At 38.4% G+C, this 19,813-nt stretch overlaps 1 protein-coding gene across 1 annotated transcript in view; it reads right to left on the reverse strand.

Moving 5' to 3' along the window:
- Positions 1 to 19,813, reverse strand: part of EVC (EvC ciliary complex subunit 1) — a 105,511-nt gene that overhangs the window by 5,852 nt on the left and 79,846 nt on the right. The window contains exons 15-20 of the mRNA XM_051963850.1: positions 15,696 to 15,902; positions 14,729 to 14,873; positions 13,144 to 13,255; positions 4,000 to 4,126; positions 2,460 to 2,553; positions 652 to 760 (exon numbers count right to left, since the gene is read on the reverse strand). Of these exons, the coding sequence (XP_051819810.1) occupies positions 652 to 760; positions 2,460 to 2,553; positions 4,000 to 4,126; positions 13,144 to 13,255; positions 14,729 to 14,873; positions 15,696 to 15,902 (794 nt within the window). The remainder of the gene's footprint in view (positions 1 to 651; positions 761 to 2,459; positions 2,554 to 3,999; positions 4,127 to 13,143; positions 13,256 to 14,728; positions 14,874 to 15,695; positions 15,903 to 19,813) is intronic.

Below are 19,813 nucleotides of genomic sequence, written 5' to 3' on the forward strand. Positions count from 1 at the left end.
GGTATTGTCTATATTTACTTTAAATGCAATTTCTCATCTTTTCCTGCTGGATTTTGTTGATAAAATATAAACATTCTGATGATTTACGTGGTTTACCTTATATTCTGCAATTTTGCTGAAGTTGTTAATTGTTTCAATTAATTTTTTTTTAAGTTTATTTTCTAGGATTCTTTATATATACCATAATATCATTTGCAAAAAAGTAATAGTTTTATTTTCTCAGTACCAATGTTTATTTCTTCGATTTCTACTGAAAAGCTACTGAATGTGGAATGGCCAGACAGATAGGAGAAGAAACAGGAGAGAGGAATTTCATCCAAATCTAGAAAGGAGGGACTATCTGGGAGAGGACTATGGGCAGCATCAAAAATCTCAGAGTGATCAGACAGATGAATGATGCACAAAAAGCTGATCCAAGCTCCAAAACATGGCTGGCTTTATTTTGTTTATTAGCTAGACTTGATAAAAGAATGGAGAAAATCTTAATTTAATGTGAATTTTACTTAAAAGTGAGCTGACATCCATTTTTTTTCTTTTCTTAATTAGTTAAACATTCACCGCATACTGTTGCTGTGATTGCACTAAGACTAACTGGTAGAACTAGGATAGATCTATAGGGTTATGAATGGAACTTGTAGACCACAATTGTACCTGGAAGTTCCTGAAGTCTGGCCTCTGGAGAGAGTGTCACCTTCATTCAGAACTGGCTCATTGTTTTCTTGAGGAAGGGGCTTCTTCTTTTTGTTCCTGGGACACTTCTCTGCAGAAGACAAACTATTTTAGCTTCAAATATTTACCAATGACATTCTCTGGATGTGTCATTTCCCTTTTATGGCCTTTACTTCCTCCTATAAAATTAGGACTTGGAAGACAAGGTCCATAAGACTTCCAAATCTAACATCTGTAGTTTTGGATTAACCAGAGCTCTGAAATCTCCGGTTCCATGTTCTAACAAATCTTCTGGCTTTAGATAACAATCTATGATCTTTTGATAGAGGAGCCCATCCAACTTGAATGTTCTATGCCCTCAGGTCTGTTGCAGCTCTGACCTTATCTTTTGATCTCTGAGTATTTATTTGGAGCCTATTGTGTGGCAGACACTCCATAACACCTCAGACTCTGTGTGCAAAGCATTTTCTAAATATTACCTTATTTAATCCTCACAAGAATCCTGGGATTTCCCAGATGAGTACAACTATAGGGGTATGCAAAATCAAACCAATAATAGATCCAAGGTGATGGCGGCAAGTCAAATCAAGAAGCATTTATTTAGCACTTGCTATCTGGCAGGCACTGACAGTTGGGGAATGCTTCATCTAGAAGCCAGTTTCAAACTCTAATATCTCTGTTCTATGATTATTTGCAGCTCTGATATTAAGGTCCTTTTTAGATGAAAAATTCCATGCTCGTGACTCTAAGACTTGTAAATCAATGGTGCAACTAGTTCACTGTTACTACCTCCCCCCAAAAAAAATTCTCTCTTGGGTGTGCTACCTTGTACAGTTTCTCAATTTTACATATGTTCTGTGCTTGGAATACCATAAGCACTTAATAAATGCTTATCGACTGGTTTATATTTGCATGTATGTTGCACATTCAGAAACTGAAGTTTAGGGAAAAGGTTAATCCTGGCTCTCTCCTGATTGAATAACTAATAGAACTCAATTCAAATTGATAGTTAGAATCACAATATTTTGAATAACGGGACATTCAGTAGTGCATCTTCCTCTATTCATGTAGATGCTATCCTCAGTCTTGAGTTTCCTTGTCCAGATCATCTAGCCCACTGGTCAGACCCCCTGGGCCAAATTTAGCTAGGTTGGTCTCCAGATAACAAGCTTATTAAACACTACTTTTTCTTGGAGGCTTTTTAACTCTTGGTTGAATTTTCTGGTCCTTTAATTCCCCTGGTGTGGTGGTGTTCAGTTGTTTTTCATTGTGTATGATGCTTTGTGATCTCACTTGGGGTTTTCTTGCCAGAAATACTGGAGTGGTTTGCCATTCCCTTTATTGATTGGGAAACTGAGGCAAACAGGGTTAAGTGACTTGCCCAAGGTCACACAGCTAGTAAGCATCTGAAGCTGGATTTGAACTCAAGAAGATGAATCATGACTCCAGATCCAGTGCTTCATCTCTTGTGACATCTAGCTGCCCTTATTGTCCACCAATAAAGCCTTTTATAACTATAAGATACCTTCATACAATGATGAAACATTAGAGTCTAATGAATAGTAATGATGATGATGATGATAACAGTCGATATTTATTTTTGTCATGAGCTTAATAATTATTACTGCTTTTAGTCCTTACAACAGTCCTCTAAGGTAATTGGGAAAAAAAAGTTAACTTTATTTCACGGATGACAGAGAGAGATGACAAGGCCTGCCTTGTGGTACTGCTAGTGATTGAAAGCCAGGTCCTCTGGCTTCCCTGTCCTGGCTCTTCCTCACTTCACTCACCAGGCTGGCCTCTCTTGTTTGCTGCTGGCTTGTTTTCGGTAAGAGGCACTCGAGCCAATGCCGCCAGCTCAGTGATGAAGATCTGTTCGGCTTCCTGAGTAGGCAAGGGGAGAAAATCAACAATAAGAACATTTGATGGAAGCCCCCCCATCTCCGTGGATCCTAATCCGATCTGATCTTCAGGGCCAATATTTAGAGGAAGCAAAGACTGCTATGGACTTCTCCTCACATTTTTATGTGACTAAAAAGTGTAGCTAGAAAATTCTTCATTTCCAATGAGCCTATTTTAAGGGACATGGAAATGTCATCTTTCTCAGCTCACAGATGAGGAAGTGTCAAGAAAGGAGAATGGGCTGACCCAAACTGACAGCTCTGGAGTGAGGATGGACAGCAAGTCATCAAGCCCCAAATGCAGTTGTTCTCACACCACCTTACAGAAAGTCAGCCTCATTCTCTTACAGACACACTTCGATTATGAACAAAATTGGTGACACCCAACTCAACCAGTGGCCCTCCATCATCACAAGATTTGCGTCTGAGAGATTTGGAGTTCTTTTCAATGGTCAAATCTATCCTCAAAATACAAAGATTTCCCCTGAGAAAACATGGGAGAAAGGTGTTCTATAATCCAAGTCCAGAAACAAACTGAATAATACTCAACAGCCTTGCTGGAAAAAAAATCTCCCAGCTTCCTAGGGGACGACTTTGGAGTGATCTGCATTTATTTGGATGGATATATCCTGCAAAACATGTTTAAGAAGCAGCCACCATATTTAGATATTGTGCTTTGGATTTGCACGATGATACAATTTCATTATCAGACTCAGTTACTAGAGTGATTTTTGAGCTGCATGGACACTCCTATTAAATAGGAAACCCCAGGTATTGCCAGTCCAGAAAAAAATCATACATATTAATGTTATTCTGATTGCCTGAAGGGAAATTTGCAAAAGATAGATCTCATCCCTTTCCATTCACAGGGAGATTGTGATAGAATGAGAAGGTCACTAGTTTAATAAAATCCCAAGAGATATAGGTAAGGGTCCTGCTCTGACATTTAATAACAATACCACTTTGAGCAAGCTAGGTAGTACAGTAGATGGAGTATTGGGTTTAGAATCAGGGGGACCTGAGTTCATGTCTAGCTTCAGACTGTTTGATCCTGGGCACTTTACCCCTTTCAGTTTTTTCATCTGTCAAATGAATTGGAGAAGGAAATGGGGAACCACTGAAATATCTTTGCCAAGAAATCCCAAATAGTGTCATGGAGAGTTGGATGCAAACAATTGACTAAACAACAACAATACTTTGGGGAAATGACTCTGATTCTTGATTTTTTCATTTTTATACCAGAAGCAATATTATACTCTCTACCTCACAGGGTTGTTGTGGTGGGGGGGAGGAATTTTATAAAAGCAAACTTTTCTTTTTGTCCACAAAGCCAGTTTTTCTTGGCCATTTCAAGTATTTCCTTGCACAAATACTTCATTAAACTGAACTGACCGCTGGTTTTCCAAAGAGGTATTTCAATCAACATTACCTTCATCTCGGTCTCCAGCTGGGCTCCCAGGTGATCCATGACTTCCGCAGTCTGTTTCAGGGACGCCAAGCGAATCTGCTGATGCACGTCGAACTGGGCCAAGAACTTCTTCTGCTGTGACAACATCCTTGCAAAAGGAAACAAAACCCATTGATACCATTCTTAAGGGGAAATTATTCAGAAGGGAGCTTTCTCCCAACAGCTCTAAGTGCATCACAAAGACTGAGGTCTCAGAATCGGGGACCAAGTGCATGCTATGTTTTTAAGTTGCAGAGAGGTGAAGACTGCTGGGAAGGTCTATTCCCAGGGCCCTTGATGCACACAGGGTAAGACTGGACTCCCACATCTCAGGGTGGAATGGCAAATCAGAAGCCAGACTCAGTCTGTGGGTGAGCCCAAGAATTATAAGATCTCTGCATGGGACAGGACCCCTGTTAAGCAGCAGGTCAGTTCTCTGAGAGCCTCCACAGCTGTGGATCACAGCATCTGAAGGAGCTGCAGGACAGCCTTTGCTGACACAGGTGTTGTGGACTGGGAATGAGATAAATTGGAGGCAGAGGGAAGAGGAAGGAGGTGAGACAATGCAAGGGCCTCTTAGTCAGAGAGGTCAGAGAACAGCAACAGAACTCTCACAAGAAGAGATCCATTCTGCAGATCTGGGTGGGCTCTCCAGCAGCCACTGGCAGGTGGCTCCCAGTAGCACAACATATGGCACCCAATGTGGACTATGGACCTGTACTGAGCAGTTTGACTGATGTGATTGTGAGTTCAATGGAGAAGCCCATGACCAGGAAATAGGGTGAGTACAAAAATAGTCAAGCAGGAAACTTTGGTAAGGGCTAAACTAGTCACTTTCATTTTTTAGCTGAAATGGGGCAGATGCTAAGAAAAGAGTCTCTCCCCCCGCCCCCACCCCGAGGGAGGTATGTAGAAAGCGTAGTCAGGTTAATAAAGAGGAAAAGTTTGATAGTAACTTGGGAGCAGATCCTTAGACTCTTAGAAACATTAGAATACATGTCTCCTTGGATCTCTAAGGATGAAGAATTTGAAGCAGGTAAGTAGAAACTAGTGGGAGAGCAATTATTTGAATTTTACAATGATAATGGTCCTGATTCAATTTCTAAGGAAACATTTTATAGATACAACAGAATATAATTGGCTTTAAAGGAGGCCCCAAGTTCTAAAAACAAACCAAAAAAAAAAAAAAAAAAAGAAAGAAAGAAAGAAAAAAAAAGCTTTAAGGAGAACAGATAGATAAGGAAATGAAAAGAAAGACCAGGAGGGGGATGGTACTAAGTTTAAAGAGTGTCCTAATTCAGTTCATGCCAATTTTGGAGAGCTCTTTAATAATTTCTTTCTAGACTTTCCCTTCCCTTGATTTGCCTAATTTGTGGAAATTTTGTTCTCTGGGCCCAAGCAGAGCAAGCCCCCTCTCTTATTAGGCAATAGTCTAATACAGGCACACATTTCCTAGGAAACTATTGGGGAAATTCTGGCACTATGCCAGGAATCCTAAGGAACAGGAAGATATTGGGTCAGTAAGGTAAGCATAATGGGTAGAATAGTGGCCCAGACTGGAGCTGGGAGAACCTGAGTTCAGTGTCAGAAACCTGACACTTACTAGGTATGGAATCCTTGGCAAGTCATTGCTTCACAAAAATAGGCAGATATTATACTCAGAAATGGATTTGTAATGGTGACTGGCAGAGCTCCCATTTTAGCTGGTGGATTTCTTTGAATTGAAGAGGCATCTGAGATTCAGTTCTTTCAACTGAACCCTAGACTTGGATTTAACCACTGTCTTTCTGGTGTTAATTTAATGATTTAATAGACTTGAATCTGAATCTTGACTCTATTACTCATTAGCTGTTTATCCTTAGGCAAATCACTTTCATTTCTGAGAAAAAAGTAATAATTTCATAAATGATTTACCTCTGTTCTTAGAAGAAAAACAATATTGGGTATACAATGCTTTCAAAAAGTCTATACTATTATCATTACCTTACCATATCATTCTATTGATGTATAAGATGAGATTTCAAATACTTTCATAATGCTTTTATAAAATAAATTTCCTGACAGCTCTTTATCACATATTTATTTAGACAGTTTTTTTTTTTTGAGAGGAGAGGGAGGAATTAGTTATGACATATAGAAGAAACTGACATCTATGTGATGCAGTTTGAGGAACTTCTGGAAGTTCCCCTTCCAAATCTTCTTCAATCAGGTGCTTCATTGCCTGAAAATACACCATTAGACTTTAATTTCTTTGCATCAAACAAGATATTGTACATTGTACAGTATATTAGCAAGTTTATGTAATGATCAACTATGACAGACTTAGCTTTTCTCGGCAATACAATGATCCAAGATAATTCTTATAGAGTTGGAATGGAAACTGCCATCTACAACCAGCAGGGGATGGGAGGAGGACTATGGAGATTGAATGTGGATTGAAGCAGATACTATTTTCACCTTTTTGTTTTTGTTTTTTCTTATTCATAGTTTTATTCTTTTGTTTTGATTTTTCCTTTACAACATGACTAATATGGAAATATGCTTAAAATGATTGCACATGTATGACTTCTTTCAGATTGTTTGCCATCTTGGGGAAGGGGTTTAGAAGGAAAGGAGTATCAGAATGATTGGAGATGGCCCTGGATTCCAGGGAAGACCATGGCTTTTTTAAGCTAAGGTCCTTCCCAGTTTTCAGTTTGAATGAAGCAAAACCCAATCGGTGATTAAGGCTAGTTAGGAACTGCGACAAAAAATGCCTTTTTTTTTTTTTTAACCTAATCAAAAAGAATCAGTCTGGGACAGGAAGATCCTGAGGGTTTCTGGCCAAAACAGAAACAATTGCTATTTACACTCACTCTGGACCATCAAAATCCAAACCAACAAACCAAGTGAGACTTGGGCAAGTCCTATTTTTGGTCAATCAGTGAGAGAGTGATTTAGGCTTTAGTCATGGACAAGCAGCTCCATTTGAATCCCAAATCAAAGCCTGATTTTTCTAGTGCTATATTTTGATAAATCAATAGTGAAACTGCATGCACAAGGAAGGAGAGAAGGAGGGAAAGAAAGAGGGAAAGAGGAAAGATAGGAAGGAGAGAAGGAAGAAAAGTGAGAAGGATGGAGGATAGGAATGAAGGAGGGAAGAAAAGAAAGAGAGAAGGAAAATGGGAGGGAAGCAAGTAAGAAAGGAAAGAAGACAGGAGGGAAGGAGCATTGTTAAATTGGAATTGGTCAGTGGGGTCCCCAGGGAGGTGGCTCCTACTGCTTACAGATTATTGTTTGCCCTTGGATCTCAAAAAGGGACCTGACGGGGATGTGATGCCATGCCATGCCAGTAAGTTGGATTTAAAGAGTTAGACTGGCATTCAGTGGTCTCATTCTCTCCTCTAGAAGGTTAAGGTAGAACATTGGATGGACTTCTGGTTCTGTGGTCAGTGCCTTTCTAAATTTAAATCTAATCTCAGATACTTACTAGCTGTGTGACCCTACACAAGTCATTTAATCCTATTTGCCTCAATTTACTCATCTGTAAAATTAGCTGGAGAAAGAAGTGAAATTGCAATAGCTCTGCCAGGAAACCCCAAGTTGCGTAAAGAAGAGTTGCAATAACTTAAAAACAAGTAAACAAAGCTACAAAATTCAGTCTGGGCACTCAGGAAATTCTAAATGCATTCATGTTTTGCCTTTATCGTGGTTTGTGGTCATAGCTTACATTTTAGATCAGGAAGCTACAAATTTGTATTAATGATCACAAGGAACAGCAATCAAGAGAGTGGGCCCGGAGGAGCCGAGATGCTTCCTGAAAGCTGGAGAGAAAGCAAAACACAACTTCGAGATGATGGTTTAATAAAAATAAGTCAGTAGCACTATAATACCCAAGCAATCTCAGTGGGAAGGGATTATCAATGCCATGAAAGAATGAATGCAGCTCTTACGATGAGCAAAGCCCTGGGGACGTGGGGAGTGAAGCACTGAAGAAGTCAGATTGCTGACAGGGCAAGACGGTGTACATGAAAGTTTTCCATGGCAAGTTTGAGAAAAAGGCCCAGCAGCGCTTAGGGCAAAACAGGGAGGCAGATGGCAAGGTTTCTTTTCAAAAAAGAAACCGCTGCCTTTCTGGTGTTAAGTCATTTAATGATTTGATGAAAATAACTTTTTGGGGGGAGGGAATTGTTCTTTAGAGGGCAAGGGCTGAAGTACTTGAAGGGATATTTGAATTCCCACAGTTGCCACAGTAAAGTCTGAGAGCCAGGAGGAAGCAGGAATGATGTTCAGATGTGTGGTTATATAGGAATTGGGGTTGGGAGATATTCTTGGGCCTACCTGCCTATCAGTAAAATTCAGTTGGTAGTGGGTGGTATTGGTGGCAAGGATGAGAAGGCACTTTCCCATGGGGGTTAGTTGTTTGGATTCAGTCACATCTGACTCTCTGTGACCCCCATTTGAGGGTTTCTTGGCAAAGATACTGGAGTGCTTTCCCATTTGTTTCTGCAGATCATTTTGCAAATGAGGAAACTGAGGCAAGCAAAATTAAGTGACTTGCCCATGGTCACATAGTGTCTGAGATCTTATCTGAAAGTCTGTCCTGCAAGAGATGCTTTCCTGTATCATGGCAACCAAGGATGGGTTGGAAGCACCTGAAGTCTCCTGAGAGTTCACATTATTCTTGGAGGTTTTGGTTTCAGAACCTCGGGCTGTTTCCAGTAGAATCTGAGGGAAGAATGTGGTCAATGGGCCTTGTCCCTTTTGCTCCATGTTAGTTACTTCTATTTCTCCCTTAGGTTGCCCTTCCATTGCAGTTAGGATACCCGCCAGTCTTAGTGGCCGCTGGCATCACCTTCTCTGAGCAAGATTTCCACCTCTAGGATTTCCAATAAATACTCATTGAATTTCTGCAATCCAAAGAACCCTAATGAGATGGGATGCATGTTTCTCTGAGATAAATTATTCCACTTTTGTATAACACTGATAGTTAGAAATGGGCAAGAAAGGGGTGCCATACTGAACAGAAGACTGGGCCTGGAGTCAGGAAAAGTCATTTTCATGTGGCCATCTTTGTCAAGAAAGCTCAAATGGAGGCAAGAAGAGCCAGATACAGCTTGACACCTAAGTTAGTTTTGCTGAAATTTTCATCCATTGCTCATGGGTATAGGAGTCAAGCAGAATTCTTAGTCTTTCTTTTAGACAGGCTTTCAAATACTTGAACGTAGCCAACCTGTCCTCCTAAATCTAAAATCTGAATGCTGCTTATCTGAACTTCCTTAAATGAAGCCCCTGGAACAAAAAATCATTCTATATAAGACCTTTCACCACTCTAGATTCCCTACTCTGAGCTTTTTCTGCTTATCTGTCCTTCCTAAAATGAAGCCCCTGGAACTAAACACAATTCTCAGGTTAGGGGTGGACCAAGTCAGAAAAGTGGGGCTATCACTCCTCCAATCCCATACTTCTTCATGTCATTGATTGATTTGGGTTTTTGGCTAACATATAACACCATTGACTCCTATTGTGTTTCAATCCCATAAAACCTATTACAGACTATTAGGTTGTGCATCTGACTTTTTAAACCCTTGCATAAGATAATTACATTTATTTCATTTGTAACTGAACTTTTAAAGAAAAGTTTTATTATTTCTTTATGTCTTTATGATATAGTAATTTGTAGATATATGTACCTTTTCATTCTCCCTCATCCCAACCCCTTAGTGAGCCTTGCTTTGTAGCAAAGAAACTCAACTAACAAAATTCATTTGTAAAAGCAGTCAGAATATCAAATAAAATGATGAGCAAAAGCATGAATGAAAGACTGAATTACCAGATCTTGAGTTCCGGTAGTTATATGGGCTATTTCCCATCTTTAACATATTCCCATTTTGGATGGGGCAGGCTCAAGATAATCTCCTGACTTGTGCATTTCCACTGATGTTTGTAAATGGGCCATCCAAAGTCTTAAAGGAAAGTCCTTCTACCTCCCTGTTTCTAATACCTGAAGCTTTCATGTTGATAGAGTCAGGGGGAACAAAGGTCCCCTGTTCAACTCCTGAATATGAAAGCAGTATTCATCACAGTATTTGATATTGATAAAAAAAAATCAATGGAAAAGCCTAGATGCAAAAAATAGAAGCAATTGAAAACAGTTCAATATGTGGCAAATCTAAAACCAAATTATTCAGATTGCTTTTTTTTAATTTAAAAAAATGCCAAAATTGGAAACAATTTGATAGAAATTAGATTTAGAGGTGGAGTTGGGAAATGATCCAACCATTCTGGAGAGCAATTTGAAATGATATCCAAAGGATTATAGAAATTTGTATATCCTTTGATCCAGCAATACTACTACTAGATCTGTATCCCAAGGAGATAAAAAGAAAAGAGAGAAAGGACCTATTTGTGCAAAAATAATTAAAGTTTTTTTTTGTTATTGTTATATAAAGAATTAGAAATTGAGGGGATGCCCATCACTTGGGGAATGGATTAAGAACCCGAATAATGGAATACTATTGAGCTATAAGAAATGATGAGCAGATAGATTTCAGAAAAATCTGGAAAGATTTACATGAGCTGATACAAAGTGAAGTGAGCAGAAGCAGGAGATCATTATACATAGTAACATCAATTAATGCAATGATCCAAGACAATACCAAAGGACTCATAATGAAAAATGCTATTCATTTCCAGAGAAAGAACTGGTAGACTCTGAGTGCAGACTGAAAGATGCTTACTTTATTTTTTATTGTTTTTATTTTTTTGGCTGTGTTTTCTTTCACAATATGACTAAAATTGAAATATTATTTGCTTGACGGCATACGGATAACCTACATCAAATTGCTTAGATCTCAGAGGTAGAAAAAAAAAAAAGAAAGGAAGGAGGAAATTTGGAATTCAAAAATTAAAAAAAAAGAATTTAAAAATATAATTGGAAATATTATTCAGGAAAAGAAAAGAATTAGGTTTACAGCAACATCTTCCACTACCTGCCATGATAATTTTAAAATTAATGGCCAACCTGATTTTCAAAAGGACATTAGAAGTCACTCCATAAAAACCTTAGAATTAGATAAAGAACTTTTCACAACTATGGTTAGAGGGAGAATCATTACCCAAATAAGGAACAGAAGAGTTGATAAAATATAAAATAGACAATTTGACTACATAAATAACAACAATAATAATACCGATGATGATTTCCCAAGAACCTATTACTGGGCTACACACCAACAAAGTAAAAGACAGTATCAAAGGTCTAATATAGACCAAAATATGTCCATTAACATGCTGTGTGATAGTAAAAACTTGAAACAAAGTGGGTCCCCACTCATTGGGGAAAATGACTGAAATATAATTTTGCAGTAAAAAATGAAAATTAGGAAAAATTTAGAGTGAAAGATTAATGTACACCGATTCTAAGCAAGATAACTAAAATGAAGACCACAACATAAACAATGACTTCAGCCATGTAAATAAAAAAAATCATCAAAAGGAAGGGGGAACTGGAAGTAATAGAGAAAACAGTGAAAGTCCCAGGCAAGAGATAATGAAACATATTCATTTCTCTCACACTAGACACACTTAGACAAAATATCATATACATAACCAGACAGTCACTGCTTGGGATATTTTGCTTGTTAATCATGTTTTAAAATTAAAAAAAAAAACTTAAAAATACTAAGACAAAATTATGTCCATAGTACATAAGTGTGATGTTCTGTATTCTCGATCATCTATTTATATTTAATAATGGAATATAGATGAATTGTCATGTTTTTGTATGATGATGGCTGATCATCATAATTATACAATGTATGATTTTACTTTAGTGTCCATTTCCTTTAAACTGGAATAATCATTGATTTGCCAGGTCCTGCGAGTTTTTCCATCGCTTATATATGAAACAAAGTGCAGGAAGGTAGCAAACTACTTGATTGTTGTGACCAGGCCTATATAGCAACTCAATATCCCTCAATGGTGAGTCACCAAGTGTTCATTTCTGCTTCCTGGAAAGGGAAAAACTGGATGGGGTCTCGCCCCATGGCTCTATGTCATCACTATCTATTACATTTCTAGTCTCTGTCAATCAAAGAATCATAGGAAATCAAAGATGGATTAGATCTTAGAACATAGACTACCAGAATTAGACTGCTAGACGGAAAATATAGAATTGAATAACTGGCAAGAACTTTAGAATATAAGGTACATTTTCAACAACTAATAATTAAAATGTATATAGCGTTTTAAAATATTACATAGAAAGTCAAAGCAGGTCAAATGTAGAATTGTAGAGTCAGGAAGAACTTTAGGACACAACAAGAAGGCTCAGAATAACTTTAATTTAGAAAATATGGAAATCCTAGAACTAGAACTAGAAAGGGCCTTGGATAGTAACGATTTTAGATATTAAAAAAAAGGAACAAATAACTGAAAGATAGAAAAGACTACTTCAAGGTTTCATGTTGAGTAATGGCAGTGATGGGATCAGGAGCAAGTTCACACTTTGCAATGAGAAGGACAAGAGATGATACAGGCATGGGACTTGTAAGGGTGTTCAGTGGCTGCCGTGGAGAGGAAGCCCTGGAGTAAAGAAGGAATACACCTCTGATATCAGTGCTTGTGAAAATGTTTCATTCACCCTATTAGAGTCCAAGCTTCCCAAAGAAGGGACACTGACGGTGAACCTTGAAGGGAAATGAGCAATCTGAAAGGTTGAGATGAAAAAAGAGATAGCTACAGTGGGATACAGTCTATGCAAAAGCATAGACAGGAAAGATGGGTTGTGAAGTGGGAGGGACAGCTGAGAGTCAACTTTGATTAGACTATAGTGAGTGAAATAGAGTAAAGTGAAACCAGATTAGAAAGATGGAGGATGTGCTTAAGAGAAAACCATTTTATTGGATCAATTACAAGATACTTAGAAGATATCAGAAATTTCCTTATGTAAAATGGAACCGACTCTCTTGTGTCTGCTCTAGCCAACAGTGCTATATTTGGTTGCTTTTGTTGACAGACAGGGACCACAGCCGGTCCTGGGCTGTGAATGGTAGTCTGGACATTTGAACCTGTGGTAAGCATTTATCGGGAAAAAACAAGACTACTGATAGGACAGCTAATGGTGAGAAGCTGCAAAAACCTTACCTTTGATGGACAGTGCTGGGGACATCAGAGGCGGGGCTTGACATGTTTCTACTTGGTAATGGGTCACTCAATTCCATTTTCTTCTGAAGCTTATAATTGTCCATTCTTTCAGCTAAAAAAGAATAGTACTCCCATTAAACCATCAGTTCAAAATTACTCTTTTTCAAACTTTGTGACAAGTTAAATATATATCTTTTCATAACAAAGTAGTCACACATTTCTCTTAAGATGTTATTAATTTGACTAGGAAAAAAAATCTTTCAGAGATAAATTTTACTTGAGATCTTCAGATTTTCACAACTCTAATTTAATTGGAGCAAGTATAATATATGAAAAAGGGTCTGAGACAGAAGTCTGTAGACATGAGCTAATGTTAGCTTTGTTCTAAGGAGCTGTGTGATTTTGGTCAAGTCATTTAATAACAGCAGTAGTTTATGAGACAGCAACACTAATTTATGTTTAAGGACCCTTTTTAGCTCTGAATCTATAATCTCACTATTTAAATGTTTATAATCACTCATTACACTTTACCAACTAGTAGTATGCTGTTATGGTCTTGACAAGTTCCGGTGGATACTCTTGACATACTAGTTCTATGATGCTAGATAAGTTCTTTAAATTCTCTACATTGAGATTGGGAGCTGAGGATTGGTGTGTGTGTGTGGAGGCAGTTATCATTCTCTGGACCTCCCTATAGAGATGAAATCGTAGGTTCTTTAGGCATTTTTTACTTGAAGAATCTATGAATCTTTGCAGAGGTAAGGGGTGGTGGATATGGCCCATATCATGTCTTGACCCTCAGTCTAATATTTCTAATTCTAATTTCTAGTGTGTGTGTGTATGTGTGTGTGTGTGTGTGTGTGTGTGTGTGTGTGTGTGTAATAACAATGGTATTAAGTACTTATTCTCATCTCTTGAGGATATGATATTGAGAAAGGATATTCCTCTTTTCTTTAATTAATAACAATAATGATAACAACAAATAGTTAGCATTTATATAGTACTTACTATATGCCAGGTACTGTGCTGAGTACTTTACACTTATTATCTCATTTGATCCTCATATTTAGAAGATGGGGACTATTATCATCCCTACTTCAAAGATAAAGAAACTGAGACAAATAAGTGACTTGTCCAAAGACATGTAGATAGTTAATTGTCTGAAGCTGGATTTGAATTCAGTTCTTCTAACTCTAGACTAGTCACTATCCAACATGCTGTCTAGCCCACCCAATTATTTAGCTGGAAGCAGTAAGTGGAGTTCTGAAGTCCTCAACTGTAAAATGGGGGTAATCATAGTATTTTCCCTTTCAGGATTGTTGTGAAGATCAAATGAGATTATATTTGTAAAAAGTCCTCAGCACAGTGTCTTATCCCAAGTAGCTACTTTATGAGTGTCTATTCCCCTGTCTCTATCGCTAGCCCATTTAATTTGAGAAGTCATTAACATGTAGATAGTTTGCTGTTTTTCCAATATATTTCTCAATACAAGTCAAGTCCAACTAAAACCTATTTATTCCCCAAAGCAAAACCAATGATGGCGTCAATTCTCCAAAAGAAGACTCAGACCATCGTGGACACTTACCCTGTAACATCTTGAGCTGCTGCAATTTTCTCTCTTCGTGAGCCTGCATGATTTTCCCAATCTCTTGATAGTAACCAGACACGAGCCTATTTACATTGTTGCTAGTCACGTAGACACTTTCTACGGCTGCTTCGATCAGCGTGCCCTGTGCCAAAAACAAAAAGGAAAAGTGCAGTTTAGGTAGGGGTCATGGTTAATCTTGCCACCCCTCTGCCGCTGCTCAGGGTGCTCCTCACGCTAAAATTGGGAGATGAGATGTGGAGGTTACAGATATGATGAGATGGGGGGTATTAGAAAGGACAAAAATTGGCAATGGCAATTTACTGGATGTGGGGTGGACTTAGGGAGAGGAGAGAGTCGAGGATGATTTTTTATGGGAGAAAAGCACCACTGAAACTCTTAAAACAATGCCCAGAAAAGATAGAAGTTGACAAAGAAATCTAGACCAGCTAGATAGTTTCTGAAAACAACATGCTAAATTTCTTAAAGGCTTTAAGAAAAAAAAAAGCTATAGAAAATGGAAGTTTGCATTTTCACATATAATTCTAGTTTTCTACTGTGGTTATAGAAATGCTCATGGGGGATATTTAATTTTATTTATTTGAAAGAGTGAATGCATCTCACAATGTAGGTATATATCAATATATCCATATTTCTCTCTTCTGAGGGAAAGGCTGTTTTATTATCTGTTCTCTGGTACTTTCATTAGTTTTTTTTTTTTTTTAATTACACAGAGTTCAAACTTCTTTTCCATTTACATCATTCTAGTATGGAGTATACTAGTTTCTTGATTCTGCTTATTTCATTATATAATACATCTCATGTTTCTCAGACTTCTCAAAGTCCTCTTTCTTACTGAACGATAATATTCTATTACTTTCAGAAATCATAATTTTCCACCGACATCTCCTCTTTCTCTCTCCCCAATTTTTGTTATAAATTCAAGGAGTCCAAGAGTCCATCTTACCTTAAAATCCTCTCTGTCTTTGGCCTGGCTCTTGGCCATGTCGCATCGAGCGTGCTCAAGCAAGGCCCCGCCGATCACCCGCTGCGTGTGTTGGTGCAGAAACTGGATACACTCTTGTACTTCCACAATGAACTGCTGATGGAATTCTAAACGTGTCTGTTGAGTTTCCTCCTTTACTTTCCTCTCTTCTTCCAGGATACGAGACTCCTACAAAGGGAATGAAAACAAGGGAGAACCCTGTTATTTTTTTTCTTTTAAGATTTTTTTAAGGTAAGACAAAAAAAAAAAAAAAAAGACTGCATCTTACCACTAGGTCTGTATCCCAAAGACATCACTAAAAGGTGAAAGGACCCATATTTTCAAGATATTTATGGCAGCTCTTTATGTGGTAGCAAATATTTGGAAATTAAGGGAATGGCTGAACAAATCGTGGCATATGCTTATAGGGAAATGAAACAGTGACAGAGAGAGACAGAGAGACAGACCAAGAACATTTGGATGAGACATGCCTCTGAGCTTCATTCCATCTCTGAATCTGATGATGACCGCTATCTGGCTTTGCTTTCAGGTCTGAGAGTCTTAGATGATCCTTTCTGAGAAAGGGCTGTCTAAAGCTACAGCTGATAACTCCATCTCACATAGACCAGACTAACTCCCAGGGAAGGCAGGACAGCTGACAGGCCCCCTTTTTGGCTGGCACCTTAAGCAACTAAGTGAGAAGCTTCACAAGCACAATGGAGGAACCTGGAGTGTCCCTAATCTTTGGGGATGCTGATGGCCTTGCTAAGGACTTGGACACTCAGGAGTCCAAAGACTCCAAAGGAGGTTGAGCACTCTGTTGGGGTTTGGGACCCGAGGGAAGTCAGAGAAGGACAATGACATGTAGGTGCATTGTTCTGGGCTTAGGCCATGGACTTCCATTGACAAATAGGAACCACAAGTCACAATTGATACTAGAGTACCCGCCATAGAGAAACACAGGTTTTTCATCACATGTGAAGACATGAACAGATTTTAAGTTCTGTTTAACTTTCCTCATAAATACCATCTTCTACCTGTACAAAATCATATTCAACCCATGAGATCTCAGCTTGCAATCTTGCATAATAAATGAACGAAATAAGGAAATGGAAAAGAGCAGACAAAATGAGTGAGGAGGGTGCTGAGAGCTATTGCTGTTTTCTCTGGAGATGATGGCCATGAGGGAAAAAAAAAACTACTGGATTTTTAAAAAAATCTAGAAGATAGCATGAAAAACAATAATATGGATAATCCATTGTATTTTCCATTTTTCAAAGTGCTACACTTATGATAACTCTGGGAAGTCAGCAGGGCCACATCCTCATCTGCCCATCTTACAGAAAACAAAACTAAGGCTTGGACACTTGCTGGATCAGACCAGTGACTATGTGTCACAGGCAGGACTCGGACCAAGCCTTTACCTGAAAGATTCAAGCAGTGCATGTTGCAACAAAAGATGCTCTATTTTAGGCCCAATGTGTCATGTTTGAAGATCTTTTCCAGATCTCAAAATTCACATGATTCGAAGGGCTTTTTAAGATATTCCAATTCTAACATTCTATTTTCTAAAGACCTTTCCAGTTCTATACTCTGGGTTCTATGTTCTAAGGCAGGGGTCCTTAAACTACGGCCCGTGGGACAGATTCGGCAGCTGGGGACGTTTATCCCCCTCACCCAGGGCTATGAAGTTTCTTTATTTAAAGGCCCACAAAACAAAGTTTTGGTTTTTATTATAGACTGGCTCTCCAACAATCTGAGGGACAGTGAACTGGCTCCCTATTTTAAAAGTTTGAGGACACCTGTTCTATAACTCTAACATTCTCTGTTCTAAAGTCTTTTGGTAGGATTTAGATTTAAAACCAGAAAAATCAAGGGGTCCCAGCGTTTAACTCTCTCATTTGATAGATGAAAAAACTGAGTCACAAAGATGAGAAGTATCTGCAGTCAGATCCAAACTCAAGTCTTTTTGGCTGAGGCAAAAGGGGTTAAGTGACTTGCCCAGGATCACACATTACATTTAGGAAATATTAAGTGTCTGAGACCAGGCTTGAATTTGGGTCCTCCTGGCTTCAGGACCTGTAGTCTAGCCACTGCCCCATGTAGCTGCCCCTAGTCTTTCTGATTCGAAATTCAAAATTCTTGTCATTACTCTCTGCTCCATCTTTTACTATGTCTATAATTATAATGGTTTATAGAAATCAAGCATCCATTTCTAGGAAATTTGTAAACTTCTACCTTCATCTGTGAATAATGAACTCTGCCAATCATGAAAACAACCCATTTCTCCACTCACACCAGAAAAGCTGAGGTGGATGCTGGCTTTTGTTCTGTGACGTCCACCATGGTTATTAACACTATAAATTAACAACATGTTAACATTCACCATTCAGTTTAGGGCTTAAAGGAATAGAGGCTCAAAACTAAAAAAAAAAAAAAAAATTCTGGCTTAAAGAATCCCCTTTAGGGGCTGGTAAGCAGGATCCACAGCATTCTGCCAAAAGCTCTGATCACAGCCATCAAGGTGCAGTGTGCAGAAGTGAGGACCAACGCAAATTAAAGCTATCTTCCCACTGAGGACCGCTTTCATTTGGATGTAGAAGCCTGTCCCTTGTAGTCAGAAGAGAAAAAGAAGGAACATGACGGAATACGGGGTAGTTTTCCCCATAGAAAATGATCAGGAAGAAGGAAGCTAATGATCCCAAAGATCACAGGCAGCCCACAGTCCGATGGTACCCACCCCAACACTGACTTTATTTACTCTTCTTTCTTTATAATTCAAGAAGGTGTTTTCTAACCAGACACCTATAGAAACTTTATTCCTCAGTTTTCTGCCATCACAAAAGACACATATATATCAGCCCTTCATAACTGAACGGGGATCGGCCACAGATTTTTTCTAAAATAAAACCTCAGCCTAATCAAAAGGCATGTCATTTTCTCTTACCACTAAATAGTACAACCACTGAAACTGTCCTGGGCTGCCATTCAATAGATTTCTCTGAAAGGGTCTCGAAAGGAAAAATCCTATTTGGACCATCATTAGGTCCTTCTTATTCTCCGCTCTGGCTTTGTACTGTCTCTTCCCAGCCTGCTCAGAGGGTGGTGTAACATGGTATATATGACAAGGAAAATCTGATTTCTGAAAAACAAAGCACACAAGGAAAATGCAGATCCCAAGCTCTGTCATTTCCTTTGTCCTCAGACTTTGTTTCTGCTTCTATGGCAATGTGAAAAAATTCCTGCCTCTTATTAAACATAGCTAAATCAAGAATGAATGTCATCCTTTAAGCTAAAAAGTCTTAAGCTGAGGCTCGTGGCTCCCCAAGGGATCTATGGCTACATTTCAAGGAATCCATGAACATGGGTGGGAGAAAAATTACATCTTGATTTTCACTAATTTTTACTATAATTTAGCATTTCCTTCAGTTATGAACCTAGGTAGCAAAGGGGTCCATCACACACACACACACCCCCCCCAATATAAAGAGTTTAAGAATATTTGTCCTAAGGGTTATAGGAGGTCACTCTTTTCTATCAATCCATGAAGCATGTATTATGTTCCCACTTTATGCAACATACAAAGTCATATATAGCTAGGTTACAATGCAAACATATTAGTCTATCCTGATTGATTGAAGGGATAGTAGAGAGAGATGATTATTTTGCTTTTGTCTTCATATCTTAGGCATGTCTTCAGGGTCCGAAAGAGTCACTAAGAAATAGTTGGTAATTAGTAAATATTTTTAAATTGAGAAATTAATGATTACACTAGATTCTGGTTCTGTAATTACTATAAGAATTGGCATTTATATAGTACTTAAAGTTGGCAAAACACATAATAATAATTACAATAATAATATGATGTACATGGTTCTTGAAAATTTAAAAAGTCCTTTACATATACTATCTCATCTGATCCTTATAGCAAGCCTAGGAGGTGGACCTTATTATTATCCCCATGTTTCAGTTGAAGAAACTGAGGAAGACAGAAGTTAAGTGACTTTCCCTGATTCAAAAAAATGGATTTAAACTCACATCTTGACTCTAAGTCCAGTGCTCTGGCTCCCATTCTATTTAACTGAATGTGTGTGTGTGTG

Source organism: Antechinus flavipes, chromosome 6, assembly GCF_016432865.1.
Source record: "Antechinus flavipes isolate AdamAnt ecotype Samford, QLD, Australia chromosome 6, AdamAnt_v2, whole genome shotgun sequence".
In the NCBI taxonomy this organism is placed as follows: domain Eukaryota; kingdom Metazoa; phylum Chordata; class Mammalia; order Dasyuromorphia; family Dasyuridae; genus Antechinus; species Antechinus flavipes.